A 27,767-nucleotide genomic window follows, 5' to 3' on the forward strand; every position below is an offset into this window, starting at 1 on the left:
AGCACTGGAAAGCCAGTTAGGTGGCTAAGAAGGGGCACTGCAAAAGTCATCAAGCTGAGCAGGGAGCTGCCTAAGCCTGCCAGTAAGATATTGCAATGTTACTGATAACAGCTTCTCTTCAGAGACCCCTTGAATCTAAAGGTTCTCAGCTGAGGTTCTGGCTCAGCTACAAGATTTTACAATCAAATGTCAGTGGGAGGCTTACTGACACAGGGTGAACTCCTGAATAACAAATTCTTTATTACTTTCTGTTATGGTCTTATACAAAAAGGAAGCAATATATGGTAAGGCTGAAGAGTTGTGCAGTTTGTTTGGAAAATGATTTTGAGAAAATCTAAATTTTAATCAATGTTGAAACTGAAACAGGTTCATCAAATTAATAAATATTACAGATTTGACACAAGAGCTAAATTTAACTTACCCACAAATCATTGCTGAAACAAAAATATTTGAGTATGTTACTACATATGTCTACCATTATGAATGCTCAGATCAAGTCCACAGAGCCATGTTACAGATTTAAATTTCTGTTTTCTAAATTTCAGTCATGCAAAGTTTTTGAGCATCTCTAATAGGATCAGAATGCAGTGTTCAACATTACGTGTGTTTAATTTACTGTGATGTTTTTAATGCATTGTTTTGACATTCCTTCACAGTAATTACAATACCTTCAGAATTATAAAACACAAGTAAATCAAATCAGTGTGAATTTGGAGAAGCAACACACGCAGAAAGAATCAGAAATCAAGCAGCTATAGATAAAGTTGCACTATGGTGCGGCCATTGCTTTCATCCTCAGCAAGCCACCTTAAGGGAAAAACATAAAAACCTGTCATAGACACAGCATATATAAAACTTAACAAACAGACAAATCATGAGCGCCTGCTTCTGCACCTTTGGATTTCTAGGAGAGTCTTTATATTGCTTTATACAGAAGCAGTAGCCAACTTGAAGAAAACAGTGATTATTTCTTTTTAGTATCCATATATGCATAATTTAAAAGTGTAATTAACTTTATAAATGTATTTATGAAATATACATTCATTTTATTTGTTGGTCATATAGGTGGCAAGTAGATTGTTTCATTGAGTGGCATAAAATCAGGGTAATTTAGAGTAAGCAAAACTATTCTGTGATAGCAGGTTATTGGGCATGTATTCCATTCCAGGGACTGTTTATTTCTTATATCTCCTTGTTGGTTCACAAAATACTGAGTTGCATGGTGGGTCCAATCCCTGCTCTGCAAGAGCCTATGGAGATTTTAGGATTGACTGTATGGTAAATAGACCTGAGTCCAAAGCTCAGGTAGACCGGTGTTAACTGGAACCATGGAGACAATGATATTAATTTCCAGAAAGAGTTTAAAAGCTTCTAACACTTTTGCAAGGCTTATGACAGACTACCTGATGTGACGTCTGCTAAGGAACTAGTATGGGAGGGATTCTGAGCCGGTACAGCGTTAATGTAGCTCACATCTGAAGCTGCATCATTGAACAGCTGGGAGGTATGGCTGAAGCTAAACAGTTCCAGGCTGCAACACAACTAATCTTGGCAGGTAAAATTGCTCGTGGAAGTCTCAGAGCCAAGGAAAGTTGTGACATGTAAGCTAGACAACAGGCATTTAAATGAGTTAGTAAAGGATGCCCACCTCCTTTCAGGTTTCTGAGTGATGATTATCTTTTAGAGACAGTATTTGTATCAGAGGATTCTTTTCTTTGTGAGAGAATGAACCTATTCCCGCCAGTAGGTTATAAGATGAGAAGTTCCATGTCTGAGCTGGAACAGGGACATGAACTTACAGTTTCCTGCATCTGAGCAGTGTCCCATAGCCTCTGGGTCACTGAGTACTCTGGAGTGGACCTCCTAATCTCTCCTACTGTAATTCTTCCATTTTGAGTAAGTAGGTATACATTAAGGTAAGAATATGACTCTAACCCACCAAGGGCCCAGTTAAATGTCCTAGTCAGCAGTCTGTAGAATCAATCTGTGTCAGTCACTCCCCCACATCAGTGATGTGATTCAAGTTCTTGCTCCAAACGGGTCTTTTACATACCTTTGTGTTTTTACCATAAGACTTTAAATAAAGCTGAAAAAAAAAAACGCCTCTAGAAAAAGATGTTAGTTGCAAGCTATCTTTTTCAGGAATCTTCCTCTGACTAGTGTGGTCTGAGAACTCTTACAAGAGGCGGAGGGACATCAACTGAAAATCCCATCATGGATTATGTTGTGCACCTGAGTGATATTGTGGTCTAAGGACTTTTGCTCATGCCCACTAACCTAAATTTAGGTATCTAGAAGATTAGATAGTACCTGAACATGTGTTGAAAGAAGTTTAATGTTGTTGGAAGAAGTTGAATGTTGAGGTTGGTAACCGCCTCACATTCTCATGACTTAGACTGTAGAGTCCAATTGACTATCCAAGAACTAAAAAAATATTGCTTTTTAGGGTACAGGTTTGGGATTTGGTTTCCATGAATCGTCAAATTTACAGAAACATTTAGGGGAAAGATAAAATTAAATATTGTTGGCTACCATTTCTGTTTTCAAACCACCACGTAATGTCCCTCTTTCTGGATGTAGGAAACTTGTAAGTTTTCACACTTGTCTGTTCTCCAGATGCATTAAAAATCTATTTTACACTTAGGAAGACATGAATATGTTTGCTTCTGCTGTTTATTCTGAAATTCTTTAGACTGTAAACTGTATACTGTAGCAAACTCCAAATATACCTTTCAATTTAATTTCCAACTTCTGAAAGTATATTGTTTCAGTCTGACACAGACCGAAGTGGATTTTCTTTTTGTACGTTAAAAGGCCTTTACCCCAGCATCCCTTTATCCAAATAAATGTCTAAATTTAGATCATTATCCTCTTACATTACATTATAAAAAGGTTTCTTTTATCTTTACCCTATTTGCTGAATATGTCTTAGACCCATACTGAGTAGACACTGAAACAGAATTTTAATGTTGCTTTTGCTCAATAAAATAAATACACTACTTTTTCTCCAGTTTTGTATCTATACTGACATATCCTACCATCCTCCCACCATCCCATATTTCTGATTCACTCCGATGCCTCTTTGCATACCCATGATCTGCTTGTCAGAGCTACATATGTACTAATACTTGTGTAATGGTTCACCAGACAGTTTCTACCTCTTGAAAATGGCATACTAATATCTTGTCTTGGCAAAGGCACTAAATTGTGTCTTTCCCTCCTACAGTCATCCAGTTTTAATAACTTGGAAAAATATAGTGTCTTCCTCTATATATTCTTCTGACTAATTGGTTTGAAATTGGCCAAAGGGTTCAAAAGTTACTGGGGATGGACTGATAGGAACACAGCATGGTTAAAATTTCTTACTTTTTTAGAAAACCAGAAGAGAAACAACTGAGAGACTAAAAAGACTACTACTAATTCTTGTTAAAAATAAAACAGCACCTACAGAGTGATGATGAACTGATCTACTGACCTGTTACAGTTGAAGCAATACACTGAATTCCTAGATGCATCTGTGATTTCTACTTTTTCCAGAAACCAGCCACTTGCTGTAGAAGGAAAAAAAGAGCAAATTTAATATAACCAAAACACAAATAAAACATAAGAAAGATTTCTGATTTCATTTCCAAATCCTTTGGGGTTCAGTACTTCCAAATGTATTCAATATCAATAAGAAAACTGAAATGTAGATGATTCAAATTACTACCAACTTCTCTCAATTTTACAGAGAAGGTCTTTGAAGTTTTTGACAGGAAGTATAAAGTAAGATTTTTATTACAGCTTAACTCGTTTTTCCATATTGAACAGAACAGGCAAATGAAGCAGAATGCATGGTAATATTGAATACATTCTTGAAATCCCATTTTGCCCTTTTTGGTACTCTGAAATGCACTCAAAGTACACCCCTGGTGGGCTTTGATCTTCAGTGTCCACCAAAACAATAAAAACAGATAGCCTTTGTCAATAGATGTAACTTCTTTAATGATAACCCAAGCCCTTAAACAATAGGAAAAGAGAAATTCTACTACTCCTTTCTAATTACTGATATAAATACTAAATACTTATATAAACTAAGTGGTGAAGCTGAATGCTTCTCATATGCATATTTCTCTAGCAGTCGTGATTCAGAATAGCATCTCCATTTAGGCCAACACTCGTATCTGTTTTAGCTTTCAGAATGTATTTAATAATCTGTTATAATCTCCTAGTTTGCTGTGTGAAAAATACCTTTATTCTTGTGCTATAGAATTTTATTTCATAGAATATTAAAATATGAAGATTTTAAAAATAAAACTTTATTATAGATATACAATGTTTGTGCTGACATCTTTAGTCATGTTTGCCAATGCAAATACTTAATGACAACATTTAAAAACTAATTAGGATCATACTGCCAGTAGCTGAAAACCTTTCGGTATTCTTTGCATAGCCTAGAGATAAAATACTATATTCTAACAAATTATTTTGTGTTTCAAATATTTGGACAAAATACTAAGTAGGCTAAACCATTAAAAATATTTTTATTTGTAGGTAGGCTACAAATGTAATATAAAAATATTTGCAAATTATACCAATTTAGATAAAACATAAAGGCATAGCAATGTTTCTCACGTTTCATGAACATTTTCAAACAATTAGCTAGCATAACTAGGCCATAAAGGTATCTACATTTTTTATCTTCAATTTGCAAGACTCATTTATTGATATTGTGAAGTACTTCTGGAACTTCTTTAATGAAATCTTGTGAATGGTTTAATATATCATAGACTCTACTTGGAATATATGACCTTTCATGAAATCTTTGTAATTCAGAGTCAAGATTATCAGCAATAAAAATTTACAGTCTCTCAAATTTACACGGCACTTTACAAACGGATATGAAGGCATATTTGCTCTCTTGAAAAGTTTAAAATCTAATGCTTTATCCTTTATTGACAAAACTCCAACTGAAACCTCACTGAAATCTCCAGGTATGGAGAAATCCAGAGGCAGCTAAGAAAGATTAGCAAACAGATGACATTTCAAAGAGGTGTTACGTTTGAGGATGCTTGTGAGAATAACAGCTGATGTGACAAAAGACGCTTGGAGATAATTTCAGAGAAAAATTTAGAGGAAGGTAGTCATGGATGTAAGAGGAATCAACACACACCAGCTGTGCTAGGAAGGCAGTATTAGCAGCTACATGATGTTGATCAGGACACAGAGAGGAAAGATAATCATGTTGTTGATAGTTTGGGACCCGGGAAATAAACGTTCAACCTGTATTTCCCCTGAAGACTTCTGTTCAACTCTCAGAGCACTGGAAGTCTGCTGGTGTGGAGTTACCTTCCCATATCAGTTCTAAGTTGAATTGTGTGCATGTGCAGCAGCTAACACGAATAAGATGAAAGTCAGCAGGAGGATTTTATTTATTACAGGTATTTCAACAGGTTTGGTTTTTTTTCTTTTTGAGTTTTCAATACTGTAACATGTACAACATGACTAGGTAGTTAGAAAAAAACCTGTTCAACTTTTGGCTAAACAGGAACTGCTATTTGCAGAATTTTGCATGGCTCATCCTAGATATGATAAACCCTTGCCACCTTACAGTGGCTCATGCACTTAGATAAATCAGGTTTTATCTAAACCTAAACCAATTTCTTTCAGATAGGTCAAGCAAAATTCACCTGACTAGAATATCTCAATACAATCAGACCTTTTTGACTCAAGCTGTACATTGCCTGCAAATTCTGTTTATATATTTGTGTATTTCTACGGGTTTTTAGCACCACTAAATGTAAGCTCAAAATATTATATGTCCTAGTATCCCACCTTATTTTTTTGTAAAATTCAGGTTTTAGAAGTTACATGTAATACGCTGTACATAGAAACAGTTTCCATCATCATGTGTGGGTATGGCTGTAGCCACATCCTAACTTAACATCAGGGCAAGATCTGGTGCACACTAGTGTTCTCCTCATAGTTTAGCTTTGACAAGAAGAAAAGGTGTATGTGTGTCAGAGGGAGCTACAGCATGCTTTGACCAGAGGCCCAAATTTGCCGAAACATTTCTTAGATACTGTTTAAAGCATGGAAAGTTTAGCCTGCAGTTTGAAAATTCAATCCTACATTATTTAAGGCATCTAATAGGAGTTTTGGCTGAGCAGTGTTTGAAGGATAAAACCTTCTGAGGTTTATGCTAACTAGATCTCTGTTAGAAAAAAAAATTCAAGGTAAAGTCAAGGGAAATGTGACAAAGATGGAGAAGGTGTAAGCAAGAGCAGTCAAACTGACCTCATTTGTATACAGATTTGTACTAGCTAGCTGTAGCAGTAGCACAACTTCAAAAATCTTTCCAAATGTCAGGAAGAACTTTAAGCAGAAGATTTTTACAAGGCTATTGCACGCATGCAGTATACTCACCAAATCCTTTCCCATCATGACCAATTTCAATTGAATGTAGGTTGCCCAATTTTTTTGTCTTAATCTTGAATGTATCAACCTTTAATATTAAAATATAGCTATTAAAAATAATATATCAATGTCTGGAAACTTATACATTTGCTTAGGTCAGTTCTGAGACTAATTAAAATGTAATAATACCAATTCAAAATAGGTGGCTGACACCTGATGAGGTTTATTTTCCTTACTGAAGATCTGGGGTATAGATTCTCTCCTACTAGGTCTCAGTTTAAACATGAAAGATTCACTTTTCAACTTACAGTAGAACAATCCCTACCTCTTTCCTGACTTTCATCTACCAGAAAAGTATTTTTGCTCCTTTATGGATTCTCAACTGATATAGACTTCTAAAAAGTTTTCACTATATGGTACATAAATTTACATTCAAGAACATAAAAGATAAAGGCTTTTACTACCTGTACCATTATCTCTCTCAAATATGAGAAATTTTATTTAAAACATTACTTTGTTTCTTATTACAGACTTTTAAAAAATGAGATCCTTTTCTCATAGGACATTTGACATCACTGACTACCCATTGACTTAGCTGGATTGCTAACATGACTTCTATGTATCTACTAGTCTTTTTCAAAGAGCAATGACGCCTCCTGTGTGGTACTAGGCAAAAGGAAGTACTACTCAAGACACTTTCTGACTTGCTCCTTATGCCGATAGGTAACTAGATTTATTAACCTCCTCAGTATGGAAGACAACACATGGGTAAAGATCTTTTAGAAGATATTCACAGACATCCTGGCTGAAGAAACTCAGACCAACTGCAAGTAAAAAGATATTTAGTACTGCTGGAGATAATGAGGTGGATCTCATAAGGAAGATGTTTTAACTGGAGTTTTAATTATTCAGTCATTACCTTTCAAGGAATCCACAGGAGAAAGATATGGAAAATATATTTATTTCTTGCTACATAAGGGTAACCATCATTATACTCCATTGCACAGGTGGTAAGCAAATGGAGCAATTCTTTTGCCAGAGTAATATGTTTATTAAAATAGGAGAACATTCTGCTAAGGTACTAGGACACCACGCAGAGAGTCAGCATTCTTATGCAAATATCTGTATCTGAACTAGGGGTCTCTGAATAGCCTAAAGCATGATGGATATCAGAGTCAGGTAGATGTGCATGGTTCCATTTTACCTGGTTATAGGCTTACACATTCAGTGAGGCTCACAGCATCAGTTTCCATGGCAAAGTAAAATGATGGGATGTAAGGGACTCATGTATTCTCAAGCACAATATTCAAAGTTTGTGCAACAGCGAGGGATATTGCACATATGTGCACATTCATAGGCAATGTATGTTGTGCATTTCAGAGGAAGGAAATGCATAACTGGGCAGATGAGTGGATGCAATATGAAGTTGTATTTGGACAGAAGAAGAGGCAGAAGAGCAACAGAGTCAGCTAGATACGATAAAAGTAAAATGTCCCTTGGTTACTCTGATGAAAAGGTGAAACACAGAGATAGCTGAGGCTATATCTCATCTAGTGATGGGGAAAACAGGATAAATGCCTTAAGTTCCATAAAGATCTTGCATAGATTTAAAGTTTGCTTTCCCAGTCCAGAAATCGACACATCCGATAAAATCTATGTACTCACCTTTCCTCTTTCAAATGGGTTTTGATGCTCCAGTGACTGAGAGAGTTGAAATACCTCAGATTTGTCCTCATTCCCAAATAAAATAACATGCACATTGGCATCAGTCCCTGCTCCCCTTTTGTCACCTGTGTATACTTTAATAGTATACTCTGTCAGATTTCCTGCTTGGCTTCCTTCTTTAAGTAAGTTATCTATGTCATTCCTTTGTTTGTCTCCTCTAATAATAAAAGATACTGGGATTTCTCTCTGGATTTCTGGCTTATTTGCATCCACAGAAAATGCTCTGAAAAACAAAACCGCACATGTTTTGTGGTAAGTAAATCATATGTTAAATCAAAAAAATCTTATGAATTCATGTGGAACGGTTAAAGATGACTTATTTTTAAAATATCCATTGACTGAACCTCTCTGACAGTCATTTTAATTCAATGCCCGCTCAGTTTTTTCAATTATTGTACTATAAAATGACTAAAAAATTACTAGCTTTACATAATATACTTACTCATTCACTTCAAATACATAGATAGGATGCTCCTTTACAGCTTCTTTCAAATGCAGTTTTTTAATGTCCAGTTTGCAGTCTACAAAGAAGGAAATAAAGTATAGTGAAAATGTTGTACTGCATGTCAAGGAATTAGGTAGAGTCTGTTGTTGATACAATGCTGTCATTCCTACTATATTAAAACATCATTTATTAATTCATTTATGAATACCAACAATTGACTTTTAAAATCTGGAATCATCATAACATTCCTTATTTTGTTCCTATTTGAACCCTCAATTTAGAAATTTAGAGTAAGCATTTCCTTTGTCTTAATGAAGCAAAGGAGTGTTGTCCTCACCATCCTTGGACAGGCATGCAGAAGAGATTCCACATGACTCAGGCAGGCACATTTGAGGAGGAAGAGCAGAAATACATATCTGGTGCTTCCTCAGTGACGGGTTGACAAGAGGGTTCAAGCCCCGTTCCACATGCAGCACAAAGAGGATCTCGTTACATGGCAGGTATGAAGGAAGTTCAGCAACTTATTGTATATCTCTGCTGTTTGAGAAAGATTGCTCTCTGACTTATGCTTCCTTTTGAATTTTCTGCTGGGGGCTTCAGCTACATGCTGTCTGTAACACTGGGCTGAATCTCTTGCCACTAGTCATGAAGACTATTCATTTTCCCTTCTCTTCTATTATTTGCCCCTTCAGCCCTGTTCAGCAAACTGCATCCCAATGTCTTCTACTACTGTCCAATTCCCTTTAATTATATCAATAGGAGTCTAAGTTAATAGGCTTAGGCTCCTGGGGAGGAATCCAAGACATCATGTTGCACTGCCCAGGCAGTGCATGGAGAGAGTCAGAAGCTTCAGGAAGAGATCTTGAACCACCTGATCTTAAAAACCTGCTCAGGTACTGGAAGAAGCATAAATGCATTAGAGCAGCCTGGGTTGACCAGTCCTGTAGGGTACATCTGACTTTGTAAGCTAAACAGCTTTTGTGTTTGGGGATTTTTCGTTCAAAGTCTTGGTCCAAACTAGTCTTAGTCTAACCAAGTCTAGATACAATATGGACACTCTTACTCATCTGAAGTGCTTTATCATCTAAGTAACTCCTTTGGAAGAAATGTGTTATACATCTGCCCAATCCTCTCTTCATAACACACACAGAGCCAATGGGCCCTAAAGTCCCTCCTTTGTGAATCATGTTTTCAAACCTGACTGGAAAAATCTTGCCTGTCATGCTCTCTGTGGTGCCCTTTGGCAATTGCTGTATTCAATGACTGTCAGTCAGACAGACAGCCATAGTTAACTTTCACAACTCAAGCTGTGGGAAGCAAAAGCAGTGAGCTACACGCCTTGGTCCCCAACAGCAGCATGGCAGGGCTGTCCTTCTCCTTCCCTTCCCCTCTATAGGAACTGCAGCTCCACACCGTGCCCCCGCTGAAGCACCCAGAGGCTGAGGCAGACCATGCTGTGGTGCAGGATGTGTTGGCCAGCCAAACAGTACGTACACGCTTACTGCCCAAATGTCTTTGACGTCTCTACACATTTTACAGATTTGGCTGAAACTGGCTGGTGAGTCTAAAAGGTTATTATGAGGAGCCAACAGATGGGCAAACAAAAAAGGCAGATCAAGCGCAAATATAGAACCCTTGTTTTCCTAGAAAACTGTCTGAAGATGGTCAACTATAATACATAGTAAGTAATGATTTGCAATTATATAGCAAATTTCATTAAAGGACTTTAAAAAACTTTACAATTAATTCTTTGAATATTCCTTAGTAGCATGATAGCCATCCTACAGGTGAGGCAAAGGGATGTTGAAGTTATGACGATTTTGGTGAAATTCAGTGACAAAACTGCTGATTGCCTAATAGGGGTAAAATCCCCCTCTGAATGTCACAGGGAGAAAACAGAATAGGTAGGGAAAACAGTGAAAACAGCTGAATCACAGAAGGAAAAATAAACAATACCAGTTTCTTATGTGAGTTATAACTATTCTCCTAAATTACTTATTAATAGATTACGTATTAATCACAGAATATAATTACTCATCTTAATTTTCTGTTTTTCTTTCTTGTATGGAAAGGAATAGTTTACTTTCTTGATGCAATAATGATATAGCCTTTAGATCCAAGGATTTTAATGTGTCAAAATGTAGGATTTTGTTTTATAAAATATTGCCTTTTAGCAAAAATAGCCGAAGAAAATTAATCAGGTTTTAACTCTGGCAGTGATTTCATTGCCTTTAACAGGAGGCTAGCTGTGTGATTCACATCACCGACTTTAGAGAGCAGCAAAAGTACTTTACCTGTTTTACTGCTGATCAAAAGAACAACTTTGTCCAGTTCTCCCAATTCAACAGCATCCACGATAACTACAAATGACTAAAATAAAATTATTTAGTATTACAATCTCAAACTATATTACCTAAGTGTCTGGGAAGATTTGAAAATAATATATAGGAAGTACAAGAATGGATTAAAGGATAAATTTTAAAGTACTTTAAGATCAAGTACCTCATTGTCCTCTCCCTGCTGGACATCCTGCAACGACCAGAGAAGAGATCTGTCCCCTGTGTCACCATGAGTACCGTATATACACGCAGTCATATGCACTAGATTTCTCTCACTCAAAATATTTCTAGAAAATACTGTTAGATGATATGTAATCACTGCAATGTCAAGCAGAAAGAGATCTTGTTAAGACAGTGCCACGACCTTGCACAGCTATTTGACAACAGAGCAATATGCATCAGATGTAATTAAAAATGCAAACACTTGAAAATGATAGTAAAATTCAATTTTTTTTCAATTTTTTCCTTAATTTTGTCCTGTAACTATAAACACTGGTGATGCTGACAACTTCACATTAAATTAGAGAAAAGCATGCCTATGCTTTATGCTGTTTGTAACAGTAGCACATTATGGAAAAATTACCGCAGTGAGTTGCCTTTTTCTTTCTAATGGTGAATGCCTAATAGATAAAATCCTAATAAGCCTCAGACTCATCAATCACTTTTGGGATCTTTACAAAGACTGACTTTAGCTGGGGAGACAAGTCCTTCAGACTTCATCATCTTAGAGATGGAGAGAGAAGCTCCTCACATGTGATTTAGAGCACCGAAGTTGCTGCTTTGAACTTCACTGTGACGGAGCACATCCACTGACTATAGAGCGGGGTCAGGAAGACAAGCCTGTCTCAGCTGAAGTTGTCACCCATGAATTTGTGCTGTTTGTGATTTATGCAATGGTTATAGTTATTTAATTGAAGACTAGATGAAAACATCTGAACACCTTTAAAAGTAAATGCATACACAGAGCATTTGTTTATATTAATTTACATTTTACTCATAGAACCAAATGATGTGACAGTCTTGAATATTTACCTCTTTTAATCATCTACCTATCATGTCCTTTTTATTCCTGGAGATGCTGTGGTAGAAGGGGATAAATCCTGACCTTGCAGAAGGCTTCTGTAAAATGTGGCTCAGAGCTTAGATCAGTGAGACACTGTCATGGTTTAACCCCAGCCAGCAACTAAGCACCATGCAGCTGCTCACTCACTCCCCGCCCCACCCAGTGAGATGGGGGAGAAAATCGGGAAAAGAAGTAAAACTCGTGGGTTGAGATCAGAATGGTTTAATAGAACAGAAAAGAAGAAACTAATAATGATAATGATAACACTAATAAAGTGACAGCAGTAATGATAAAAGGATTGGAATATACAAATGACACACAGTGCAATTGCTCACCACCCACTGATCAAGGCCCAGTTAATCCCCGAGCCGTGATCCCCTGCCCCCACTCCCCCCAGTTTATATACTGGGCATGATATCACATGGTATGGAATACCCCGTTGGCCACTTTGGGTCAGCTGCCCTGGCTGTGTCCCATCCCAACTTTTTGTGCCCCTCCAGCCTTCTTGCTGGCTGGGCATGAGAAGCTGAAAAATCCTTGACTTTAGACTAAACACTACTTAGCAACAACTGAAAACATCAGTGTGTTATCAACATTCTTCTCATATTGAACTCAAAACATAGCACCGTACCAGCTACTAGGAAGACAGTTAACTCTATCCCAGCTGAAACCAGAACAGACAGCCATACAGGACTGCATGTATAAAACAGATTACTTGCATCCTTTGGAAGTCAAGAAGACAAAGTCCAGGTAAAGCAGATAACAAGCTATTATCAGCTTTCAGATCTAATGACCATCTAAAATACTAAGTTCACTACAAGAATCAGCTCTGTTCTATGGGCCTTGCCTCTTTCCCCAGCATCAGCAACAGAAGAGAACAGACCCTTGTTGCAAGCCTACTGCAGTTGAGCAGGTACATGGAAAGAAATCCATAGTGCCAAAAAGGTATTTAGTTTTACCTATAAAAGTAAAACTTCTTAGTAAAAACATAAGTGGCAGAGGATACAGCTAAGTTTAAAGTGGAAATAAAAAATTGACGCTGCCTAAGGAACAACAAATCATGGAATAGTAAGACATAAGAGAAAAGATTAAATACAAGGACTGTATGGAATATGGTGGGTGGTGTTACAACCAAGATGAGAGATCAGGAGAGCAAACTATGTATTTGGTCAGGGATGCAATGCAGCGAGTGGCTCACTACACAGAACAAAGCAACCTGTGCAGTGCTTGTTTTGGCTGTAACTCTGATTTTCTCTTTTTATTTTACTTGATCTCTGTTTTGCCACAGTCTCCCAGATCTGAAACTTGAGAAGTGAGGCAGGACCAGCCCCAAACAAGAGTGAAAGGATTGCATTTGGAAGGCTTGTTTCATGGATCACTGTGTCAGAGAGCAGCAAGAGTGGGCCTGCCCTGCAAAAATGGAGAAGACAGGAGCTGAGCATGACCCCAGGGCAGGCAGTGCCCTCACTGACCAGGTAACAGTCCTGCAGCATCTGCATGTGACAGGCAGACCTGTCGACAGTCCCAGATGCAGCAAACAATGAAAAAGATCTGGGATCCATCCTTGTGGTCGAGACAGGAGCAGCAGGAGAAAGGGCCAGAGACGGGACTGAAAAGAAGGCTACAAAATAGGTCCAAGGTCCATCCAGAAGACAGGGTCAGAGAGAGGACTAGAGACAGACACACATCTGACATAGCTCAAGCATGATCTTATGTGGACATCCTATGTCCACCATGGCTGGAGGTTCCAGGTGAGTCTGGCCAAGGCAAGTAAAATCTATTGTCTTATCATGGCCCTGATACACTGTAGTCAACTAGCGATTTTGTTGAATGAACTTTGGATCAGATTATACAGTGGATAGAACTGGCAGGGTACATTGTACAAAGAAGAGCAATTGAAGGAGAGTAATCTAGGCAAGGGAAGTGGGGTAAAATGCTTAAATGGTGGTCTTTGTTCAGGTTGTGGGATCAGACCATCACAGGGCAAATGTGGGCAAGTAAGCTTTTATCTCTGTAGTATACTGAATAAATTGGAGAGGGGAAAGATGAAAGAAATTTCTGAAAAGAAGTTACATACAATAAGGATAACATACATGAATGTTGCAACTCCATTAATTTTATAAAATTCTAATGATTTCATAATTTCAGTGTGAATTATGGCTCTGTGTTAACTTTCTGGAAATATTTAGCTATTTGAAAGTAGCATACTACATTTTTATTTGACCTTTTCACTATTTAATTGTTTTGCCTTAAAAGCTACAACAGTGCAAAATTCACCTTCTGTACAGCCTTGTATGTGAGAGAGAGAGAGAGCACCATTTCTTCCCTGGGGATTCCTGAGGTGTAAGCGTCTCAAAGGAAGGTACACTGAAGAGAAACTACTTATGTATATACTCAGCTGGAGGCCTCTCCCCATTAATACACCCAAAGGTACATGTGTGCACAGACAGATCTCAAGGGTCTGCACTGTATTTTATCAGCTGTGTTTTGATGGTTTCAATTAGCCATTAGTATATGCTTCATCACAATCCCAAGTACAAAACAAAAAAAGGAAAAGATAACTAAGGGGTGAAATACTAAGACACTTTATGAATGACAGAGCTGTATCTGAAATTTAACAGCACACAGCTTCTGGTTAAAGTGATTATGATCCGCTGCTTTCCATGCCAATTAACACAATACTGGTTTTGCTTTTAGCTGAGAAAAAGAAAACCAAGGAGAAAATATATTACATTTAGGAAGCTGACAGAAAAGCAGATCTGTTTTGCACAATAAATTGCAAGTAAGTTTGTCTGTAAGGGATCACTTTGAACTCCACCTGTGCCACCTGCTGTGGAGCTGCTTAAGGCTCTCTTGGACATAAAATGGCAAAGATTTGGGGGAATATGTTTTTTCACTGTCCTAATTTTTTTCTTCACTGTGGTTACAAATCCCTCCTTTAAGAATTCTAAAGCATGTGTGGAAAGAAATAAATGCAACAGAGATGAGCTATTTTGTTTCCTTGCTCACTCTTTTACCTAAACACATAGGTAATATAATACCTATTCCTTTTTTGTGATTTTTTATCTCTTGGTCTCAGAGCATTTTACAAAGAAGGAAAATATTACAGACACAAAAAAAAGCAAAGAATGGGGAAATTATTTTTTCAACCAGGAGGTCAACAACAGAGCCAGAGTCAGAACCAAGGTCACAGGGGGTTCCAGTCTCACTGCCCATTTATCACCCACACTGCATCTTTCTCTCACCATTCCTATGTGCTTGTACATGTATCCTAAATACTTCTGCATGTGCCAGCAATCAGTCTTTTGCAAGGGGCACACTCATGTGCTTTATGTTAGTCTGAAGGTCCTCTTTGTTTCAATCTTGTGTATAGGAGATGAAGGCTGTTAAGCCCTGTTCTGTACCCACACTGTGCAAGACTTCAAGTGAAAATAACAGCTCTAAGCAATATAAAATCTAAAGCCTAAATAAAAAATTTAAATTTTCAGTTGCAGCCAAAATACGAAAAAAAAACCCTCAACCCCTGTTAATTCTACTGAGATTACTTGGATGCTTATATTTAGACATGTGCGAACACCTCACTGAAAATGGCCCATAAATTCCAATCCAAAGTGTCTTGGGGTAGTTCATTTAACAACTTCTTCAGCTCACTTTGGATGAACTGACTTATTCTTTACCCAGGTAACTAATTTGTTTTCTGCATAAAACTCAGGCACAAATTATTTGAATATTAAGTATTGTATATTAAATTGGGTCTGTTTATTAAATTGAGAATTGTTCTGTCATATGGTGACATTCAGTAAGCATCCCATTAGAAGAATATGGAAGATATGGTGGATTTTAGGTGAAAGAGTTTCTTTTGTTTTGCTTAACAAAGGTGACATGTATAAGACAATTGTTGAGCTAATTTTAACAGGCATAAATATTTGGAGCGTATAAAGGTAATAAAGCTGATGCTTATATGTAGTTTTGAGCTGTTATTTACTGAGAATCTTTGTTTGGAATGTGCAAACAAACAAACAAATCTCTTAATAGTAAATGAGCTATAAAAAAACATGTTGTTAATGTCAGTAATATGAGCAGCTGAGGACTAAACAAAGGAAAGTAGACATATTACAGTATTGTAAGAAAGGGATATTTCTTATAAACTGTTCTTTGTAGCATGTAGTAATGGTTCTATGCAATCAAATGAATATTGCATTTCCCACTTTATGGTACAGAAATTAAGCTGAGTGGATAGTATTTTCCTTCATACATTTTAAATTCTTATCCAGACTTTATGAATCATTAAATAAAGACAATAAAATTTTCTGTTTTGATAAAGGTTTCAGTTGTAATATTAGGACATGTTAACCTCCTGGACTACTCTACTGCTTTAAAGTAGATTTATACCTACCAGAAAGTGCTTCTTTTAATGGCCACTCTACAGGGAATTCAATCCATCTGTCTCCATTAAGAGAAAGAGGAAGTGTTTTATTTATGGTGAGACTAAAGGTATCCAGGGTTGAAGTGTTCTGCATTTTAAAGTGACGGAGAGACAACTGGGATATACTGTTTTCCAAACTCTGGAGACCAAGTCTCACTTTATAAAGCATTCCCAAATCAGATGGTAAATGTACCTAGGAAGCAACAAAACAATGAGTTATCATCCAAACAGAGATACATAGATACATGCATAGCTAATTTACAGGAAGAGAGGAAGTTTCCTCTAAAGGGGTCAGCATGGACCTAGCCCTATTTGCATCAGTCTTGGTGCTAAAAGCCCCACTGAGTTCAGAGACAGCAGAACCAGGTTGACTGTAAGCAGTTATAGAAATATTAGCTTTATACTCTAGGGACATTCATTGTAATTATTCTATCAAATTCAAATTACATACTGCACTGATTTCTAAATATGAATAATTAATGTTAATGCCATTTAAATTGATATGCATTATTAACTATGACTATTTGTTGACAAAAAAAAAAAAGAATATGCTTGATCATCATGAACTTGAGAAAGCCAAAAATTAAAAATGAAATCTGGTGTGCAACTGAAAATGTCCATTCTGCTTTTCTTGAATATTTAAACAATAATATCTGCAATATTTACAGCACTACATTATTTCTCTTTAAAAGGAAACTCAAAGGAAATTTAAATATAGATGAAGCTATATATTATTTTACATCATATGTTATTTGGTTCTTAGCCTGATGTTCCACTTTGTTTTCCATGGAAACCGGATTTGACTTGCCATTGCTTCCATAAAAAACCATAACCAACTTGGATACATTTTCTGACAACTTTTCAAAGTCTGTTTTTGTATCTTCTTGATGTTTTGTGAAATAAATCCTCCATCTGCCTTCTGAACAAATAAAATAAGGAAAATAAAAACGAAAAAAAAAAAAAAAATTAAAGATGTTTCTGTTTTCTTATATTAACCAAGGTGCCTGACATAAAATTCCTAACACATGTCTTAGTCTACATGGGGAGTATTAATATATAAGCACTTCATGTGGGGGCTGATCAGCTCCCTAAGTATATAGCCATTTCTCACTATTACAAAGGGGGAAATACTGACAGTACTAGTAAGTGTAATGACATATCGTGATGAAAATATTCTCACATTATTTCAGAACTGATGAATAAAACAGTCAATGTAATGGCAGAAGCTATACCTGAATTCATTTGCTCTTTTCCTAAAGGCCAGGTAGAAGTGCTCCTCCTCTCCTGAATTTCTAATTAAAAAAAGATTGAAGACCAAATTAATGCTTTTGTAGAACAGTGTCTAAATGATAACAAATGCCTGTATTCATCTCTAGTGAGGCAATTGACTATTATATCAGTTAGATTAAAGATTTAACTAGGAAGTGTACAATGTGATTTTCTACTTAAGCGTCATCTCCTACTTATCATCCTATTTAATGCACTGACTCTAGAGCTGGCTCTTTACTATGAAATGGTTGTAAGTATTTTTCATTTTAAAGCATTTCTGTTTCATTTATACAATTTATGCTCTGGATGAATCAGAACTAATTGGGTGTTTTTAATGCCCATTTGAGGGGGCTGATGTTCCTCCCACTGATACCAGCTCCTATTGATTTCAGGGGGATTTGGTATAGACCAAAACTACCTGTAAACATTAGATAGAGGCCTGAACCAAAGATGAAAAGCCTTCTTTTGAGATCACAACCAAGTTTGGATTTGCCTATTATTGTATTAAAAAACTCACAGGAACACTTTCTCCTTCTACCAAATCAATGCATTCTGGTAGAAACAGAATTTTTTTTTTAATTTGAATAGAACCATGTTATATAACCTTAAATACACTAAATATTCCTATATTTTATTCAGAAAAGTCCCAACATACAAGCTAAACCAAAGCTGAAATAACAGCTTCCTCCTTCTCTTTCCGGGTTTCAAATGATCAAAAGTTAGAGGTGATAAAGCAGAGGCAATGGATTGTGCTGGAATTCTACTCAGTCTCAATAGGCTATTGCTGGAGAAGCACCATCATGCCAATGCTGCTACAGTGAACAGAGATGCCCTAGGAGTTAGGATGAAAAGAACTGGAATATATTCTGTAATCTAAGGACTCATCTGTACTATTTACTTCTTTTAGGGGCAGGATCATAAGAAAAACATCAGCCTTAAACATATATACTGGGCTTTGGTTGCCTACTGATCCGGTTGGCCTGTGCCGCGGTTCCCTCCCGGCTTGCACACCAGACTGTGTTTGTATTGAAACCGCAGCACAGGGAGGGAGGGTGCACATTCCCTTCTTGCCTTGACAAAGAGCGCGGTCACGGGCAGTGGGATCAAAACTGCTCCTGTGTGGACTGATTACCCACATAGTGTCAGTCAAAAGTATGCCCAGTTTCTGGCAAAAGCTATCCAAACAGTGTGGCATAAATAATGTAAACCAGTCTTTTTGAATACAATGGAGGCATTTTCTCCACTGCTTAAACAGAGTTTGCCCCACTATTTACCTCATTTTCACTATGCCTAGCAAGTACTCAGCAGAGGTATTTGAAGATTAAAAAATTGTTTGCAAGTGGCAAAGTAGAAGACTTGGAGAGGCAGCAATTTGTAAAGAGAATAGGCCAAATTTGCTGCCATTTATGCTACTGTAAATCTGGAGTAACAAAGCAGAAATTATCCTCTGGCAAATAGTGGTTATTAAATAGTACTAAAACCCAAAGTGTTCAGACACACTAATTCCCTATGTAATGACAATGTTCTACTGGAATATTTTAAATGATAACTTGTTTATAGAAGCAAATGACATAGCTGCGTTCTTCAGTTTGGAATGAATTTCTTAGCGAATGATAGTTTGAAAATAATATTGACCTGTGGCCTTCAGAGTTACTGTGGCAGATCTTTTTGCATCGCGTCTGTCTTTTAGCCATGTTTGAGCCATAAACAATGTTTCTGTCCCTGCAGCTGCTGACTCTTTCACAATAATCTTCTCCAGAAACCAGTCAGAGCCTCTCCCTTTTTCAACCACCATCCCTTGCAGAGTCCCAACATCTACTGCTTCCACTTGAAAAACATCCACCTGAAAAATTCAGAATGAAAAAGACATGGAAACAGAACCATCAAACTAAATTAACAGTGTATTTTGAAATATGAAAGTGAGAGGAAAATCAGGATTTTTTTTTCTTAATTCAATAAATACCAACAGAACCAAAGATGACAAGTTTAAAGATGCTAAAATGCAGCATTAAACAGTAGTCCCTTTGTTGTTCTGCAATTTACTGCTAAACTACCTGTTTCCCCACACAGATCAATCAGTTGCTTATGCTCACTTCCTGAGAGATTTGCCTTCCCAAATTTCACATTTAATGATTTACAGGGATACCATTTTAAATATCTCTTACTCTCAACAAAATAGACCTCCAAGGCTCCCGTTTGAGGGATGAAATGCAGGGAGTGAGAAGGGCAGAAGTGAACATCACAGGACAGTATTTTATTCTCTTAGAAAAGAATGACAAACTTGGTCCCAGATTTGAATTAATTTATAGGATTAGTTTTAATAAAAGTAGTTGAATTTAAGGAAAAATATTACATAAAGTTATGTTTAAATAAGTTCTACTATTCTCTATCAGTTAAAAAGTCCACAATATTTTTAAAATGTTTGGAACACTGAAGTAAGATCCCTAAAGGAAATGGTGAGATGTCAGACATTAAACATTTTCACAATATGTGATTTTTGGCTTTTTGTGGGTCTTACACCTACTTCCTCAGCTGGAAAACAGAGATTAATTTCTTGGCATAGAGACCTTCCACCTGTTTTGCATTATAGATTTGTGAATTATCATCTCATTTCTATTAGGGTTGATAACTGGTAAAATCTAGTGTTATTTGTGGCAGAATTTCCAGCATGATTTAAAGATATAAAGATGATTTTGAGGGGACTGCATTGCAATAATGATCAAAACCATTTGAGTCCTGAGAAGCCTTCTCAACCTAATTCACACTGAAGTTGCTCAGCCAGAGCAAGAGGGCAGCAATCTTTATTTAAAGGATTATGCAGAAATGAGACAGAGAAAAGCAGTTTTCTTGCTCCACCAGCCATGGTTATGTGTCTTCCCTGGACAGGTTTCCCAGGTGAAGATCTGATGAAAGATTTGTGTCACCAAGACCAGCCTGACCAGCTTGCAACTTAGTAAGACCCACCATGAGTTAAAATATTGAGCTTGAAATTGCAGACAGTATATGACCACCCATTTAAAAAAAGAATCCCCAGAAACAGAAAAATTTCAATTTTTTTCTTCTTTAACTTTTTTTTCTCATTCTTTATTAATATCTGTACATAGGAATGTGAATGTGTGTGTTTGTGAACTACATCTTTAACAGTTTCCTAAAAATAAGCACCAACCTGTCATTGAATTACTCTGTGGCTTCTTCTAGACTGAAAGGCAGTGTTATTCAAAAACTGCTATAGTGCATCATCTAACCATCACATCTGTACTGTCACCCCTAAGTTACTGTGTGAAAAGGGAAAGTGAGAACAGTCAGCTCACAATAATTTTAAGGAAAAAGTGTTAAAGAGGCACTTGAATACTTCCATACGATGAGTCAAGGTTATCAGCTGCTTAGTGAATTTAGACTGGCAAAAACATAAGATGAAAATGAAAGTTCCCAGCATAATGTCCTGCGGCAGCAGAGCGACTACACTGGAAGGGCTGAAATTCTAGATTGAATGCAGGACTGCAGGGAAAGAGCCTCCTCTTCACATTTTCCATAGTTAAGTCAAAAAAGTTATGTTTAGTGTCAACACCACCATTATATTTTATTACCTATTGGACTAATTTGATGATTGAATACCATTAATCTGAACTCTTAATTTACCTTAACTGTGATATGAGTTTGATCACTGCTTTATTCTATCTTTAATTGGATTGGTAAAGTTATAGCATCATGTTTGAATAAAATAAAATGGCTTATTAAATAAAATGTATTAAAATACACAGGGCTAGAAGATGGGTGAAAACCACAGATAAGCTCAAGTAAGAAACATACAGACCCCGTCTCTGTTAGTAAATACATATTTTAAGTGCCCAAATTGTGAAAATGTATCTTAAAAATTACTGCTTGTCCTTGCAAATGATTATGCTTATATTAATGCATGATTTATGGTTATTAATGCATGATTTATGGTTATTAATGCATGATTATTGGAAATGTATGAGGAAGCTTTTGTCAGATTAGAATACTTGTTAGAATAGATTTCCTTTTAAGAGAAAAGAGTTTTCCAGAGGATGACTAATTTAGTGACACTATCATCAGCTTCTCCAAAAAATCTGTTGTCAGTGATCCACTTTTAGAAAGAAGAGAGAGTTAGGAATAAAGGAAAAATACAGACAATATTCTGCAGACTTCTAGACTTTTGTTGTCTCCAGAAGGAGGATAGCTGGGTTTGACTTGCACTAAGCTTGGCAGTTAATAAGCTCTATTAAGCTAGAAAAACTTCATACAACATCAGCAGAAGTATTTGTACACCCTTCTTCCTAGTGGTAGTGATTCTGAAATCACTTAGTAACTCAGGTGCAGCATGTACTATGGGTTATTCATAACCTGGATAATCCAGCTACAGGTAACAGCAAGTTTGTATATATAGGTAATGCATGAAAGGTTTTCCAAATCCTTTTTCCTCTGAAAATAGGTATATTTTGGCTGAATAAACATTTGTGAAAACTTTGATGTTTGGTTTGCATTAGACACGCTACTTCATCATTTGTCAATGTGCAATTTTAACAAGCCCATTTTACAACATGTAAAATCTCAGAAATCCATAGTCAAATTTGCAGACGATTCAGCCAAGTTGAAAAACTATTAACTAGACTAGGAATTGTGATAACTGGGGTAAACTCACTTCACAGACAAGGTTACATTTTCTCTTTAGTGTACATTTGAAAATCTATATGGTGTAATGAGCTTTATTGTAGACAAGAGACCAAAAAGAACAGAGAAAGACCAGCAACTATAATTGTTAGAGCTAGATGAACAATTTGCTAGAGATACTTTATTTGTCAAATTCAATCCACTTTTCTCCCTGTAATCTGTCTGCAAACAGACAGATTATGACATGTATTTCATTATGATTTTAAGAAATTGAATTATTATTAATAATTTAGCTAATATTTTTGTGGATTCATTTCAGTCCACGGATTAGTCATAAAACATAGGAAATATTTGAATTATTGTCAGGTCTTGTATGTCACATGATACTCTATCTTATCTGATTTACAAACGGGGACCTTTTAAGTTACTGGAGGTTTAATTCTTCTCCAAAAAAAGAGAGAGGGAGAAAACACACAGAAGATAGGTAAACCTACAGAATATAAAACTTTTCTTTTTCATTTTCCCTTAGGGAAAAGTGTTAATTGCTTTTTAGTTACTACTAGCAAGTTAGGTTTGAATGGAGAAAAGTCACCTTAAATATTGATAATAATACATATAGTCTAATTCAGCAGAGCTTATATTGAATTTTCTCAGGATAGCATTAAAACAATTTGTGTGCATGTACAGTCCACTACATTTTCGTAACTAACACTGTCTGGAGAAAGAAAGATATTCTCCAAGACCGAGCATCTGAGACTGACAAGGGGAGAGCCATACATCCTCTGTGACCCAGAAGGGCTGCCCTAGCAAAACCAGAATCGACACTTTTTGTATTTCTTGGATAATAAAATAAGCACTGAAAATTCCTTAAAAACAATCATTCCAGCAACACTTTCAGAATATTTAAAGTTTAATTTTTGTTAACTCCTTTTCAGATCTTCTTCAAATGTTTCTTTTTATTCTGGGACCCATGTTTTGAGCATTTCCTTTGAATCTATGAACCAGTTTGACTTTATTCTGCACTCTTCAGTGTCAGTGCTGGAAACATATCACTGTCTGTAGCAGCTGCAAGAGCTCTTGTAACCAAAGAAGCATTTGAATAGTCACTGTGCAATATTTACCTTTATAAATGACAATCATTTTATAAGCTCGGTATTGAGACTTGATGGTTGGTTAATGACGATATTCCCAGCAGAACTGAAAATGGCAAGTCAAGACACACCATATGCTTAATTTCATCAACCTGTATGCACAAGTGATTTCCTGTACTGCTAATGTTACTATCATTTTAATAGGCTTTTATTGGAAAAGGAGTTAGAGTGTCTAGATAAAGGACTTTTTCTATTAAGCTTAGCAAACCTATTGATTTGCTGCCTGATTATTTTGATCTCACTTGTTAATCTGGAGAAACTCCACTGAAAACAAAAGAGTTTTACCACTGGGAGGCAAAATAAAGGCCCCTGTAACACTGAACCCAAATCAGAAACAGTGTCTGAACATTCCTGTAGGAGAAATAAATGAGAAAAAGTTACTTTTGCTAAGACATCACCCTTCAGACTGTGGTCCCATGGGCTCTTCCAGTTGTGCTGAAGTAGAACTCCTCCACCCTGTCCCAAATACTTGTCACATCACTACCTTCTCTTAGACAGAGATTATCACCTTTTTAGCTGTGCCAGCATAACCACACAATCAGCTTCGCTCCAGCCAAATTTTATCAAGATAGACCAATGGAAAAAACCCAAATTATTAACAATATTATTTGCTTAAATGAAATAAACATTTGGACAAAGTAAACGTATGTCACTGTGCCAGCAGACTCAAGGGTTGGAAACATTGGGTGGTAAGCAGCAGTGATAACCAGCACTGGTAGCAGGACTGTCGCAGCCCAGCTCAGTGGAAGGATGAACAGTGCATCTGACTGTGACCTCAGCGTCTTTTGATTTGTGTTCTGTACAAACGCTTCTTTAAGAATAGGATTATCCATGCATCTGAAAAAGCCAACCCTGAATTTTCTCCTAAATCCACATATTTTTGCAAACATGTTTTTGTTTTATGTTAAATTCTCATCCAGAAATTCATTGAAAAACTTTACATGAAAAAAATTAAATTAATTTAAATTACAGTGAATGCATAATTAGAGGCTTCTGATAACCTACAATTATCATGGTTCATCCATCTTCAACAAGATTAGTGAATAATAAATGAAAGAATAGGGGCAGTAAAAAAAAAAAACAAATAATATTTGCCCTGAACTGACCTTATGTTAATTTGCTTAGTATAACTGGAACAGAATCTTTTTGAAACAGGATTTGTATGCATAGAACAGCAACAGGAGTAAGAAAGAATAGTGGTACATTATAATAATCATCAGCTATGACCATTCAACTAACTTGTAAAAGACATTTCAATCAGACTTCAAGTAAAATACATTTAATAAAATGCAAAAGGACTGATACAGAGACCATATCATCAGCCACATCCAAATCTGTAAACACACATTATATTACACAACAGAAATTAAAAAAAAAAAAAAACAAACAACAACAAAAAAAAACCCAAAACCAAACCAAACCAAAAAGCCACCAAAGACAGACATCACTTTGGACAAATTCAAACCCATCTGATGCACCTGACTGTTGGACTGATTTAACAGCAGTCCAAGTTTGAGATCTGGTTTAGCAGGCAAAGAAAATAGTATGGATGTAGTTTTCTTCAACTTTAGTAATGCTTATGATTGTATAATATTTTGATTAAGACACCATAATCCAATATTTAAATGATTCTCAGGTGGGCTCAACCTGGCTGATAATGGGACAATAAAATGTCTAACTGGTAAGTCTCCAAGTGCAGCTGTAAATGGAGAATATTTTCAAGCACATTTCATTGTAGTGAGGCCAGTTAATAAGCTTATGCTCTTTAATATTTTCATGAGTTAACTGGAAGAAAACAAGATTTTAGAGATGATGCAAAAATAATTGCTAGTTATGACACTTGAAGTAGGGTACTAAATTGAAGAGTGCTCTGAAAAGATTTTTGAGAGTTAATAAATCACTGGAAAGCCTGCCTTCCAGTGAATCAAACAGCCTAATCTATTTAAATTGTCAAAGGCATACTGATTTTCTTATTGTCATAAATACTGTCAAAGGCAGCAGAAATTTGGTGTGAGAGAACTATCTAGGCTAACAGTCAACAGCATGACAAAATCCAGTTCCTAGAAGTTAAAGCTTGACAAATTTAGACAGAGAATAGCGTGAATCTTTAAAAAAAAAAAAAAAAAAAAAAAAAAAAAGAAGGATATTTAAGCTTTGAAACAACTTTCCAACTAGATGAGCACTTCATCACTAGAAGCCATTCATTCTGAGTTAGATGTATTTTCTAAACTATTTAACTTGAATTGAAGCTAATTCAGTTCTTGCTGCATTGAGGAAAATGGTTGAATATTTTATTTGCTGAAAAATGCAGACTTGGATTGACCATAACTATTTTAAGGTTTTTGATAAATCAAGCTAACAAAGTCAGCTGTATTTTAAAATTATCTTGTTTATTAAAAAACTGAAATAAATGTGGTATAGAATTCACTCATCCAACTTTGTCTATCTAAAATAAGTCTATAGGCAGATAATTTCCTTGTAAAATGTTGAGAAAGCAGCAGGCGCTCTTTGAGGATAATTAATTTCATTTTAAGATAAATGCCCAAATAAAGAGAGAGGGTAACCACCTCCTGGAAGCATCTACTTCACTCCCTTTCTGCAGAAGAAGCTCAAGCCATCATTTTAGAAGAAATGGGTACATTACAGGCAACTAAAGCTTCGTGAGATGTATTTCAGCTTTAGAAATGTAATTTATGTAATTTATTTTTGAGGTCTATATAGACAGAAAGCCACCCCACCCAAGTAATTAATTTTAGTGTTAATTAATTTTGTACAATTTTTAATTTTTGGCAACAAAGTTTTACATTTTTTGTTGCCCTGCAAAAATATGTCAGGAAACCAAAATTAATTACTCACAGAGCTCTAATCCATTGGCCAGTGTTATGTAGGCAAGCTAGGTGATTGCAGTGGTATGTTCTAGCTCTGCCTCCTATGAATCTGTTACTGACTGTAACTACTGACTGGGAAATACCACCCTGGAGGTATCACTGAGAACTGCACATGGCTCAGATATTTGCCACTGTCTCCTAGGGTTATATAAAGCTTTAGTTACGTTCTTTCTTTCTGCTTTTCTCCTCAGAGTTTCTGACAACCTCCACCAGTCTTTCTTTCCCTATGATGGTATTCCATATCTTCCTAGTTTCCATCTGATTAATCCTTCTGCTAGATGACCAGACCATTTTACTGTTCACTTCTGTACTACAATAACTTGGCCAACAGCCTACCACTATGATTAATACATTTGGATCAATGGTATTTTGCAATTATTTAATCATTTTGTCAGATATGCTTTCCATAAGAGAAAGTTTATCTGTGGTTACAAAATAGTAGCATTCTAGATGTGATGGGATGTGGATGCCACAGACAAATATTGACTTCCTACTAGTGGCCATAGTACTCTGTCCCACATTCTGGCCCTTCTTAGTGTATTCTGGCACACTTGGATTTTCTCCTAATGTAATTTTTTTAAATTGCCAATGCTTAATCTGTAAGTGAGTACTGAAACTGAACACCAATAGTCACCTCTCACTGACAATTTTTGTATGTGCTGCAGTTACCATGGTACCAACCTGAGCAGTTGATGTCTAAATATAGGGCAGGATAAAGGATATATCTTTTCAACAACTAATAGAATCAAGTAAAAATTCACAGAGATTTTACTGCTCCAGTAATTTAGAGTACTTAAAATACTGGCCACTTTCATCATACTGAGATTAAAATACTTAAATATTAGTCATAACATATTCAGTGTAGTTTACTGACTTTGATGGAATTGATTTGAAAAAAGCCACATTCTCAAAGAGGAAATTTGTGGGTAACTCACATCCATATGACAGAGCATACAGGACGTCTATCAAACACCATATAAAGAAGCACAAAGAATTTCATTCACTGAAAAATGTTGGGTGCCAGAAGCAATATGGAGATACCGTAAGGATTTCACAAAACTGGGCCCTGTTTTTTACAGAATGTCTGCACTGAGTATACTTTGGTTCAAGAAACTGTTTGTAGCGGGTAACATTTATCAGACTTAAACTGACTCATGAAGTATGAGTAGATACTATTAGGATTTCATGAAAGCTGAACTGCATGAAGTGTGCTGAGATTGCTTTGTCTATCCTTACAGTTTTTAGCATAACGTCAAACAAGGCATCGATGTGATAGCAATCTCAAAGAATACTGTTCTTTTGACACTAGTCCTCACACTCATTTGTCTGAGCAGATCACCAGAAGCTCAGCTCTCTTGGTGACAGTGCTGCTCTCTCAGACATGGGGTGAACCACAGGGAGCTTACTGGTGAATTAATAATATCATGCACATT

The 27,767-nt window shown here is 36.3% G+C and overlaps 1 protein-coding gene across 1 annotated transcript in view; it reads right to left on the reverse strand.

Annotated features, from left to right (window-relative positions):
* Positions 1–459: 459 nt before the first annotated feature.
* RP1 (RP1 axonemal microtubule associated) overlaps positions 460–27,767 on the reverse strand; it is a 184,886-nt gene continuing 157,578 nt past the window's right edge. Inside the window, exons 49-59 of the mRNA XM_030012421.2 lie at positions 19,299–19,506; positions 17,627–17,686; positions 17,135–17,313; positions 16,365–16,587; positions 11,069–11,223; positions 10,861–10,936; positions 8,564–8,642; positions 8,062–8,344; positions 6,406–6,484; positions 3,476–3,551; positions 460–807 (exon numbers count right to left, since the gene is read on the reverse strand). Of these exons, the coding sequence (XP_029868281.2) occupies positions 753–807; positions 3,476–3,551; positions 6,406–6,484; positions 8,062–8,344; positions 8,564–8,642; positions 10,861–10,936; positions 11,069–11,223; positions 16,365–16,587; positions 17,135–17,313; positions 17,627–17,686; positions 19,299–19,506 (1,473 nt within the window). The 3' untranslated portion in view covers positions 460–752. The remainder of the gene's footprint in view (positions 808–3,475; positions 3,552–6,405; positions 6,485–8,061; positions 8,345–8,563; positions 8,643–10,860; positions 10,937–11,068; positions 11,224–16,364; positions 16,588–17,134; positions 17,314–17,626; positions 17,687–19,298; positions 19,507–27,767) is intronic.

The sequence above is a fragment of the Aquila chrysaetos genome, chromosome 4 (assembly GCF_900496995.4).
Source record: "Aquila chrysaetos chrysaetos chromosome 4, bAquChr1.4, whole genome shotgun sequence".
Classification (NCBI taxonomy): domain Eukaryota; kingdom Metazoa; phylum Chordata; class Aves; order Accipitriformes; family Accipitridae; genus Aquila; species Aquila chrysaetos.